The sequence below is a fragment of the Salminus brasiliensis genome, chromosome 21, assembly GCF_030463535.1.
Source record: "Salminus brasiliensis chromosome 21, fSalBra1.hap2, whole genome shotgun sequence".
NCBI classification, from domain to species: domain Eukaryota; kingdom Metazoa; phylum Chordata; class Actinopteri; order Characiformes; family Bryconidae; genus Salminus; species Salminus brasiliensis.
The window spans coordinates 30,814,191-30,826,230 of NC_132898.1; the positions used below are offsets into that span (position 1 = coordinate 30,814,191).

The 12,040-nt window shown below is 44.4% G+C and overlaps 1 protein-coding gene across 1 annotated transcript; it reads right to left on the bottom strand.

The window, feature by feature from the left end:
• Positions 1–32: 32 nt before the first annotated feature.
• LOC140542830 (adenosine receptor A1-like) lies at positions 33–10,781 on the bottom strand. The gene is made up of 2 exons (XM_072665770.1): positions 10,068–10,781; positions 33–1,957 (listed from the first exon to the last, which is right to left on the bottom strand). Exons 1-2 carry the CDS (start codon positions 10,400–10,402, stop codon positions 1,300–1,302), a joined length of 993 nt encoding a protein of 330 aa, XP_072521871.1. The 5' UTR covers positions 10,403–10,781; the 3' UTR covers positions 33–1,299.
• Positions 10,782–12,040: the final 1,259 nt, after the last annotated feature.

Here is a 12,040-nt window from a genome sequence, read left to right on the forward strand (position 1 = left end):
TCTACTATGAGCAGAAAAACAGGTCTCAGGTCTTTGTTCAGATCTTTCAATCTAGATTTATTCATGGTTCTGTCTTGTCCATTGTGGCACTCTCATTACTCGGTTCTCCAGCTCAAAGCATTGTAGATAGCGAACGCTTCATGGATGCTCTACAGTTTAGCACAATGTTCATCTACACCGTGTCTCAGAGAGACGCTTGTGCAAGCTGTGGTCACTTGGTGCACAATCCGATATAAACACAGTAAGGTAGCTGTTGGAGACTCAAAGGCAAGAAGATATGAAAGAGACTACAATCGTCAGGGTATTTAAATTGATCTTCCAGTGGTTGCTTTCGTCACAGCTGTAATATGAATGAGATGAGTGAAACTTCTACTCTTGTCCTGCGATAAACCATGATAAACATTTCATCACATTAAAATAAAAAAACAACAACTGTAAAACACGACTGAAATCTCATTTCAAGCAGCAAAGGAACTGATCAAGCTGATCGAAATTCTCTTTAAGGCAAAGAAAGCAGTCATCTGGGCTTTTATGAACGAACGAACGAACGGACAAGCGAACGAACGAACTTTCTGGAAGTGATACGCTGCATTTGATCACTCCAGGAAAACCAATCAAGGCGATTTGTTTAATTCGTCCCTTGAAGGTGGTCCTTCAATCCGCCTTTCATCTGCATCCTTCCTCAAGAGGAGCCAGTTCAGAATCATAAAAAGGTTCAGGCTCCAAATGACTCTTAATACTGCAGTCACTGATTCAGAAGGAATGTGATCGAAGGCAGGAACGCTGCCTTCCTGACACTTCCTCAAGCCAACTCTGACGCCTTGTCTACTCGAAGAACCCGGCTCGGCTTTGAGCACTTCACGGTGGTCAGGTCCTGCTCGCAAGTCTCATCAAAACAAACAAACACTTTCTACAAAAGCGAGAGAGAGTCATTTGGATTGGCTGGCGATTCCGCCAAAAACAGGCAGTTTTCATTTATTTAATGGGCCCTCGCAGATGGCGCGCGCCACGCTCTCCGCACCATCGACTATCTGCCCAAGTGAATATTTTGGGCAAGTGGTTCTGTGGTTCTGTTGGCATGAGATCCTGAAAACGGAACGTTTTTTCCTCTTGAAAGAGGAAGGACTTCATGGTGTGGGGTCAAAAACATCCTAGGGTCGCCGGCCTAGATGCTGATGATACATGTGGCAGCAGCTCACCCACACGTCATTCCCATATCCATTCCAGTTCCCAAGTCCACCAAGAAGAATCCCCTCCGACTACACTCTGAAGGGAGTACCGCAAGGCTCCAGTCTGGGCTCAGATGTCAATGTTGCGCCTCACTCTCCTCTCCTGGCTCTCCCTTCGCTTGCTGCCTCGGTCGGCCTGCCGGGACACTTCCCTGCAGCAGAAGTAATGCTTCCAGATCTTGAGGAAAGAGTTGCGGAACTTCTTGATGCGGAAGGCGTACACCACGGGGTTGACGGCCGAGTTGCCGTGACTGAGCAAAATGGCGATGTAGATGAGGATCTTTTTCTCACACTTCGGGCTGAAGAGCGTGATGCAGTTCAGGATGTGCAGAGGCAGCCAGCTGACCGCAAACAGGAACAGCACAAGAGCCAGGGATTTGGCCAGTTTCAGCTCTTTGCCGTAGTAACGGCTGGGGTCAGTCTGGCTGGCCGTGACTTTTTTATTAAGCTGTTTGTGGATCATGTAGAAGATCTCCGCGTATATAAGCAGCATGAGGACAAGCGGCGGCAGGACCCAGCCGAAGAAGTTGAAGTAGACCATGTACTCCATGCTGATGACCGTTTCGAACTGACAGATGACGAGGTTGGCATTCAGGGTGCCATTGGTCTCTTTTAGCCTCTCCAAGTTGTTCCAGCCCAGCATGGGGGTCAGGCCCACAACGATCGCCACCATCCAGCACACCACCACTGCTGTCCCGGCCCGTTTGGGAGTCACCACCCGCTTGTAGCTGCAGAACAGGGTATAGAAAAGAAAGGAAACGACAAGAAAACAACAGTTAAGACTTTGCTTTAAAAACTCTGAGAAAATGGAAGACTGTTGGTACGTCATCAAAAGTATGAGGAGAAAATGTTACTTTTAGATGTTACACCTGCAATTTTTTTTTCGTATAAAATACTTAGTAATACCGTAGGTTTTTTACAACTCTCTGCTTCACGTACAGACAAAGTCTACCTTAATATGACGAGAAGGTCTTGCCTAAATAAAGATTTTATCGATTTTGACAGAGTTTCGCTCCCAAACTATTGTAAAAACACATTTTCAGAGTTCAGACCCTGCCATCAGCATATGATAAGGTGGGGAAGTTTAGGTGGCTTCTGCTTTATGGTAGAAGGTCAAGATCCTCTCTTTGGGGGGGAAAAGAAGGGGAAAAAAAAAAAAAAGTGGAGCTAGGACTGAAAGAAATGACAGAGTTAAATGGACGTGACGGGGTGGTACCGAGCCTGCGCCTCTTTCAACTCCCCTGCTGGCTTGTGCTCACATTACACTTAAGGATCCAGGCCCGATCATACTCATCTCACCAGGGTGCAGTGCTACCTGATCTGTGCCGCCTGCTCATGCAGTGCGAGTACACCCTAAAACCTCTTTGGGCCAAAGGTGGCTTATGCTAATTTATTGCAAATGTGTATGAATTGAATTGAATTGAATTATTCTGAATGTGTTTGAGGGGTTCTAGCTCTTCTCCTTTGGGGAAACAATGCAAAATGCCACATCACAGATCAAGTGATGGAATGGGTTGAAGAGTGAGGAAGATCAGATCTGTAGACCTAAAATACCATTGAGAACGTTTGGGACTGTCCAGCCAGTATAGGAGGCGAGTGGACAGCAGTGAAGACCGGGTGAGGAGAAATTTGATGAAACCATGCTGAGGACCAGGGGAGGATCTACACAATACAGACAGAACCCTTTAGATTTCGGTTTCCTTTTTCTCATTTGTGGTTGAACGCTGGGATTATGGTTCCGCCATATCTGAACCAATGGGATGAGCAGTGACTCAGCAGGATCTCGACCAGGGCTGATCATCCAAGCTTCTCCTTTAAACGGTCACTATTTAAAAAGCACAAAGGCCTGTAGGATAGGCAGGTTTTACAGACTGAGCACAGCCAACTGCACCCCTGACAGTTTAATAACCGGTGGACCGGTAGGGGTCACGAACTCCAGGCCAGATTTAGATCCTCTGGGCTCCCACACAAGGGCTCTAGTTATAGTGAGTTATTGCGAACATACAAATATTGGCATCTGACAGCTGCTTAGATATGACAGCTACTTGAAACAGATATCTGATGATGTGTGTATTGTACTTCAGGAGAGCATCCCAGAGCATCCTGAGAATGAAGACAGTGGAGAGCTGGAGACTAGCTCAATTGGGGAAAGCGTTTCCTTGCTCGATCACTCCTGATTGGAGGATTGCTCACTCCTGATTGGTTTCCATGGTGCTCAAATTAGGGATGCACTGATATTATGGTACAGCCATATCTGACCCAATGGGATGAGCAGTGACTCAGCAGGATCTCGACCAGGTGTGATCACGCAAGCTTCTCCTTTGTCGGAATAAAAAAAACCTGCATCCACAGCAACCCTATTCGGACACAAGTGGACATTAAACGGTCACTGTCTAGAGCATATTATTACACTAACGCTGGGTTATGGTTCTCCAAACTCGATTACTCCAGTGCAGCGACACACCGCATGCACTCCACTGTAAATCAACATCTTGTCTGGATTCAGTTTCAGTCCCTTCCTCTGTACACTTTCCCCAGTCATTTTTAGACAATACAAGCGTGAGCACTGGAGCAAACTACTCACTCAGCCATTAAATTACCCCCGAAGAAACCAGCACCCAACAGCCTTTACCTCAGCCGAGTCGGGTAAAAGCCTCTATTTCGTTTTTATCTGCAGGCCGATCACGGTCTAATCGTCATGTTAATATGAAGTGTAATAGTTATTGATTTAGTAAAGTGAAACAATCAGGCAGTTAAACTGGTTTTCAGGAATTAGAACCAATAGAAATTTAAACAAAGGTGCGGCATCTGCTCAGTTTCCGTGGAAAATGCTGTACTTTCCTTGAACATTTGCCAATGGATTTGATTTACAGTAATTAAGGTTGGTAACAAGGTGTGTTCAAACACTAGGTGAAGTGTAGCGGCGCAAAACGGTGCTCATTCTTTTTAGGAATTCTGCCAAAGCAAAAAGTTGTTTATTTAAAAACAATAATAATTATTATATTTTAAAAATTTTATAAATTCCGGAACTGCAACTTTGAAGAAAAAAGAAAATAATCGTCATTTCATTTATTTAAAATTTTAGTTCATGTATTTTTTTATGCCAAATTATTGAGAATTTACTTTTTAATCGATAAAACGATTATCCATCATCGTCTATATTCATAATATGCTACTTTCTCCTTGTGCTTAATTTAGAATATAGGCATTCACACACTGACTACATCTTCTGGAAACTGAAAAGTTTTCAAAATATCCAAGATTTCTCATTTAACTGTATAAAATCAAATCAAATTTAGAGTTTCATGAGGTTATTTTTTTAAATAACTCTGTTGATGCATGGTTGAAATGCAATATCTGACGTTCATTGGTTAATTTTCATAGCATTTTTATTTATTATTACTTTTGTCAGATTCAGTTATTTCTGTGACCATTGTGGGTTTTTCTTTCATTAACCGAGGGGTACAGATCAGGTTTTCTTCAACATTATTTCTTGACGCTAAACCTTTCGATAATGGGAATGAACCTTTCACTACATACATATATATATATATATATATATATATATATATATATATATATATATATATATATATATATATATACATATACATATACATATATATATATATATATATATATATATATAAAACAAATGAATATTGTAATAATCTTTCAAGAACACCAACATAAGATTTGATTAGACTTATACTAGGTAAAAGCTAAGAATTTTTTGAAAGCTAAGAATTTTGGGCAGTGGTGTTGGTGTGGTGTGGTGTAGTGTAGTATGGTATGTAGGGATTATTTACCAAGGGAGAAATACCAGAAAATGTAAAACCCTGATGATTACTTAACCCGACTAGCTCTGCATGCCAAAGCAACTAGTCATACCCTGAGGTCATCAAACCCATATAAAGACTCAAGCTTGTCATCGTTTCTCTACTAGACTTCTTTAGGAATGCTGGACCTCTGGTCTAAACATCAACAGTCTAATCCAATAAAACCCTTCATCACCGTCTTCCCCGAACCTACTGAGACAGAAAACCTGAGTGCTTGATACCTGCAGTTTGGTGATCGTTTGGTGATCTTCCTGCTCAAACACCTCCACCTGTTAATTTCTTGGTTTAGTGGCAGTGTTTGAGTGTGGAAATCCCCAAACTGTGCTGGAACTGGAGACGGAGGGACCAGAACTAAAGGACCCCAGTGTAGGCTCCTTAAAAATAAAGGAGCCAAAGGGTTCTTTGGAAAGATGTCTGGATTTGATTCAGCAAACTGTGCAGGGCATTGACCAGAGACTGGGAGTTTGGGAGGCGATCCCTACCCCACTTTTGGTTCCCTAGAGCAGTGGTTCCCAACCCTGGTCCTGAAGAGCCTCCAGCCTGCACATTTCACACTACCCTCAGCTCAGGACAGCTTTGTTTATTAGCTGATTGGCTGGATCAGGTGGGTCAGCAAGGAAAAGGGTTCTTCAGGACCAGGGTTGGAAACCACTGCCTTTGGGGTGGTTTCCTAAAGAACGAGTGCCGTAAACTGAATGCAAATGTGGAGAACGTTTAAAAGGAGACTTTTGTTCTCTAGAACTTTGCGTCTCTGTCTTTACAGGCAAACTCCCATAGCCCAGCAATCCTTAGCTACCCGTTCTGGTGTTGGTTAGCCAAGATGCTGCGCCACACACCATGTTCCCACGAGGAAAAAGAAGCGCAAAGGCCTGTAGGATAGGCAGGTTTTACAGACTGAGCACAGCCAACTGGACCCTGACAGTTTGATAAGTGGTAGATAAGGAGTCTAGGGAACATCCCAGAGCATCCTGAGGATGAAGACAGTGGAGAGCTGGAGACCAGCACAGTTGGGGCAAGCATTTCCTTGCTCGACCACTCTTGATAAAACCCATCTAACTGTTCTGCTCTCCAGCCCTCCAGGGTCAAAACTGAGGACCCTTGCAATGGAGGATGGAGTTTCCATGATGCTCGAATTAGGGGTTGCACTGATATTATGAGGCGATTCCACTTTCCAAGATCACTGCATCTCATTGCATGAACGTACAGGACTTGTATGCAGAGTTACGAGGCTCAGAAGACAGGTTGAGATACTCGTCTCTGCCTCTCGCAGTGTCTAACTGGTGGATTTGTGTGTCCGTCTATGGTTTCGTGTGAAACTGACCAACGGACACTCAGAAACTTGTCTCTCCTGCCACTCGAATACAACGGATACTCAGAAACTTGACTTCTGCCTCATGAACACTTATGAATATCACTGTATTCAGACCTTCCACTGCTTTAGTGGAAGAGCTCAGAGTTCAAAGCTCAGACCAAAACTTAATATTAAGAATTTCTAAACAAGACAACCTTGATTTTTCAGGTCTTTGGTCCTCAACAGTCCCTTATGTTACATGGGGTCTCAATTATGGAGAGAGCGGAGATATAATAAATAAATAATGTGGGTATCATCTTATCTGCAAATGCCTTTAAAGGTATATTTAAGAAGATCTGCAGAAATGAGAAAAGCCCTTAGACTCTAGAGGGTTATTTATCTGCCAATATCCAAGGCTGGATTCACCAAGGCCTAGCTCTTCTTAAAACTCTGATCATCCAGCCCTGAAAACCACTTCCACTGTTAGTCCTGGTATGTTTTAAATGAGGCGAACAGTGGCATCATTAAGTCCAAAACACACTAAACTTACATTTTGGCAGCTAATTCCACACGCATGGTGGCATTGTCACGTAATCCCCAATCAGACAGGATTAGTTTTACCTGGGGAAGTGGAGTGATGAAGGACGTCTGAAAAAATTTACAGTGAATGACATCTGAGTGTGAAACTTAGCAGCTACATGTTCATAACACACATGTAGGCTAAAGGCTACGCAACACACATTGACTTGCCTAAAGCTCCCAGTAGTCCTTTGGCATGTGTTCTAGATTTGACAGAGGTTTGTACGAGTCGAGATATCTGAGCCATGCAGAGCGAAACTAAACACCTCTCCTGAGCGCCTCTGTTCTTGAGAAAAGCCACAAAAACTCATTTCCCACAGGTTATGACCGAATATTTACTCAGGTGGAGATTCAGACGGGATTGCTCTAACTTGAGGTTATTTCACAGCTCGTTTTACAGAATGCCCCCCTCTCCAGCTCCTCCGTATCCAGCCAAACACTTCACCTTTTTTCACAGGATATGATGGACTTTCTTACCACATGCCAAATCACTCTGGATTCCTATGACCTGGAGTTTATAGAGGGTAGAAGGTGCTGGAATCTTCTCCTCTACTGATGAGGGAGCATTCGGCCCACAAACTGGACTGACCTGACTGATTCAGACAGGGCTAAAAATCACTGAACTCATTACCCCCCACCTTCCCATGTTAAACTAACCCGTCCGAATATGGATAAAGTCTGTGACCGATCAGCATGAATCAACAATCCACTTCAATCCAATCTAATCTAATCCATGTTGGACGCTGGACTCCTCATGCCTCCCAAGAATGGCTCAGAAGACGGGTTGAGATACTCGTCTCTGCCTCTCGCAGTGTCTAACTGGTGGATTTGTGTGTCCGTCTATGGTTTCGTGTGAAACTGACCAACGGATACTCAGAAACTCAGCCTTCTGCCTCATGAATACATCACTGTATTCAGACCTTCCACTGCTTTAGTGGAAGAGCTCCGAGCTCAAAGCTCAGACCAAAACCTAATATTAAGAATTTTTAAAAATAATAATAATAATAATAATAAAATTGATTTTTCAGGTCTTTGGTCCTCAACAGCCCCTTATGCTACATGGGGTCTCATTATAGGGATAGCAGAAATTGTTCTGAACATTTTGGTATAAAATAATGTTGCTTATCTTATTTGCAAATGCCTTTAACTGTGAATTTAAGAAGATCTGCAGAAATGAGAAACACCCTTAGATTCCAGAGGGTTATTTATCTGCCAATTTCCAGCATGGATCAACGACCAGCATGGATCAACAATCCACTCCAATCTAATCTAACCCATGTTAGACGCTGGACTCCTCCTGCCTCCCAAGCAATGTCCTTTAATTATCATGATACAGTTCTTTATCTGTGAAGGATCTGAAAGAGCGACACGATGCTGACTTGGATTTGGATCATGATAAGGTCTCATAGGAAAGCTGTGGCAAGGTCTTAGGCCTGGCGGCACCAGAGGATTTTAGCCTGGCCCCGGCGATACATAGAAAAATCATGCGATCTTACAGCAAAGACGTGCATCGTGGACTTCCCTAATGCTTATGCAGCATTGGGACGTGATCAGTGTTACACGGGACGTTGGAGTCGCGTAATTCTACCTTTAGGACGTCTGTTAATTTAATGGCCGATTCACACGAGGTAAGAAAACTTGGGGTAAATAACAGAGGTGGGAGTGGCCCCGAGTTATGCATAAGTCAACGGCACACCAAATAAATCCATTTCACAGTTTAGTAGCCTGGTTTCTGAGAGTTTTTGAGAGGTTCTGAGAGTTTTTGAGGGGTTTTTGAGAGGTTCTGAGAGTTTTTGAGGGGTTCTGAGAGGTTCTTGAGAGGTTTTTGAGAGTGTAGGAGACCGAACTCCCACTATAGCAGCCAGAAGAACGGCTCTTCTCAGAAGTCTGGTTTGGACCATTGGATATGATGGAATATCTTAATCACAGAATTTATATGACCTGGGGTTTGAGTGTGAAACTTAGCAGCTACATGTTCATAACACACATGAAGGCTAAAGGCTACGCAACACACAATGACTTGCCTAAAACTGCCAGAAGCATTGCCTTGAGAAAAGCCACGAAAACTCCTTTTCCACAATATTTACTCAGGTGGAGTTTCAGACGGGATTGATATAACCTGAGGTTATTTCACGGCTCGTTTCCACGGCTCCTCCATATCCAACCAAACACATCACCCTGCCAAATCACTCTGGATTCCTATGACCTGGAGTTTATAGAGGGTAGAAGGTGCTGGAATCTTCTCCTCTACTGATGAGGGAGCATTCGGCCCACAAACCGGACTGACTTGACTGATTCAGGTAGGACTAAAGTCATTGAACTCATTACCCCCCACCGCCCCACGTTAAACTAACCCGTCCGGATATGGATAAAGTCTTTGTCCGACCAGCATCGACCAACAATCCACTCTACAATCCAATCTAATCGGATCTAATCCTGTAGGACGCTGGACTCCTCCTGCCTTCCAGCTCTAGCCTCATTACCAACATGGATCTTTCTTCATTCAAATTAGGACCACACTGTTGAGACTACTGAATCGAGGACTGAGTATCGTTAAATACACTTCGGCCAATACGCATCCGATTCCAGCGCCATCGAGCATCCCTACTTTACACTCCTACCCTGGGAACGGGGCTGCTGTATTCACAAGGGCACTGTAAGAGCTCCATTAGATGTTCACGTATTTCGACAAATCCAAGATATCGCCTCCAAAAGTCTAGTTCACGACTTCTTGTGACCTCGTGACCTTGACGTAAGAGTTGGGAAAACTGAGCAGGCCTAGGGGAGAATTTTCGAGAAGCTACCCCCCCCCCCCAAAAAAAAAAACACAACATGAAGAACGAATCAGACTGAACTACTGGAATTAGGAATAGATTAGACTCTGCAGATGTTCTTCCCAAGCCCTAATTAAGACCTAATTGGGTTTAATAGGAATTCTCCATTGGAAAGGGAGGGATAATGCATCTCCAAGAGTGGACCAGCAGCCCATCCTGCAAGAGAGGCAAGGCAGATCCTACAGGATACATCCGAATAAAACTCCCTGGACATTTAGAGGACACTGCAGCATGCACCACTTGGAGAGATAAGCAGTCTATAAGAGAGACTGTTCTGCTAGCCACTAGGCATTACCTCATGGGTATCTTGACCCTCAGGTAGCGGTCAATGGCAATGGCGAGGAGAGCCAGGATGGAGCTTTGCGTCAGGACGAGCACCGTGCAGGCCACCAGCAAGCAGCTGTAGAAATGAGTGGTGAGCCCGATGCTGATTGTGATGGCCAGCGGGATGACCAGCGCGCCCACCGCGATGTCGGCCAGGGCCAGGCTGACGATGAAGTAGAAGGTCGTGTCCCTCAGAGAGCGGTTCATCCTCACCGCCCAGACCACCATCACGTTGCCCATGACAGAAGAGATGGCGATGGCCACTTCCATTACCATGTAGAGAGCAGGTGGCAGGTCATCGGGCATCCTGGCAAAGGGGTCGTGGCAAAGGAGAAGGTCAGCTGCCCTGTGGTGGTCTTCAGAAGTTCCCTCACTTTCTCCTTCTCCTCACTTCTTCAGACACGTCTGGTGGTCCGTCTAGTGGTCCCGTCGAGTTCCCACAACGGAGAGGTCGAGGTGGTCCTTCATAGCGAGGAAGATGAAGATGAAGATGAAGAGGAGAAACAAGCTCAACCAAACCAGGAGACTCAGAAACCATGCTTCCTCCCCCCGCCCGGTGGAGCTCCGTCCAGTCCGCCGAGGTCCTCTCTGGTCAGCTCCAAATCCCCGGTCCGGAACGACTCGCCACAACTGCAAACAAACTAGCCAACGCACGAGCGAGGAAGCAGCAACATCCCTCCGCGAGCCAAACTGACCCACTGGCTGTGTGCCTTTTCAAAGCTGGAGGGACGCGGCGTTTGCTTTCCCCACCCGTATTCGCGCAAGCCACGCCCTCCCGCGCTTCGATTGGCTGCTCGTTCGTCAGACTCATCAATATTCCGCCTGTGGGAGCCCTGCAGACCGTTCGCAAAACTATTGGCCAATCACAGCGCAGGAGCCGAACTGTTACTAGCCAGTGGTCGAGCAGGGGGGCGGGGTTTATGGCGGAATACGGGTGGGAAGAAAAAACAACGCATTTAAAAAATGAACTACGGCATGATCGAGTCGGTTCACTGAACCGATTCTTTTAAAAGGTTATTTTAGTAAAAGTAGGGAGCTGTAAATGTATTCTCTGGATTTTCTGGCACGCATGCTTCATCTATAACCTTCCAAATTGTATATATATATATAGATATAGTCAGATACATATATATATATATATATATATATATATATATATATATATATATATATATATATATAAGATAAGATATAAGATATATAAGATTCATTCATTCTCAGTGATTCTTACTAGAAAAGCAGCACTAACATCATCCTATAGTCAAATGTGTCAAAAGTATTCACATGCATTCCTCAGGTAGAAGTGAGTGGAGATACTAGGGTTTATAAAAAAGACTTCTATAGAAGCTGAAGTATCAATGTAATCTTTTTACTCCAGTAAAAGTGTAAAAGTACTGGTTTCAGAACGACTTCAAGTAGAAAAGTAAAAGTAATGGAATGAAAACAAAGACTGAAAGCTTAGGACGCGCCACAGGGGTCTATAGTGCACTATCCCCCCCCCTCCCCAAAAACCCATTTCTCTAAAAGTCATAATGAGGAGAATGATCTATTAAAATGTTGATGTTAAAAATGTTGGGCTGCACTAGGCTCCTGTTTGAGCTGCAGATCTGCCCATTGAAAATGAAGCATTTCAGTAATATCAGCTCTATTAAAGGAGCGTCTCTGTGCTCTACTGAGCATTAACATGAGCTTCATGGAGGAAAATATGAGGAGTCGTTGTCTAGAAGTTCTGTAAAGCTGCAGAAAGTCAGACTTCAGAGGCGTGTGATCAATAAGCTTCATTGGAATGTAAATGTGGGGCTCAGTCGGGACGTTTCACTGCAGCTCTCTTGAGTCTCTGCCACGGACACAGTCTTCATACTAGACTACAGACGTCTGCTGTGAGCTCGCTGGAGAGGGACGGGACGTGTGCAGGTGTGATGGATCTCTTCTAAACCAACAGGG

What these genes read in the sequence shown, in the direction of transcription:
- LOC140542830 (XM_072665770.1), bottom strand. Translation starts at nt 10,402, where the DNA reads ATGCCCGATGACCTGCCACCTGCTCTCTACATGGTAATGGAAGTGGCC. An exon ending in AGGGTCAAGATACCCATGAG is followed by an intron (nt 1,958 to 10,067) that starts GTAATGCCTAGT and finishes CCTGTTCTGCAG; the next exon opens with CTACAAGCGGGTGGTGACTC.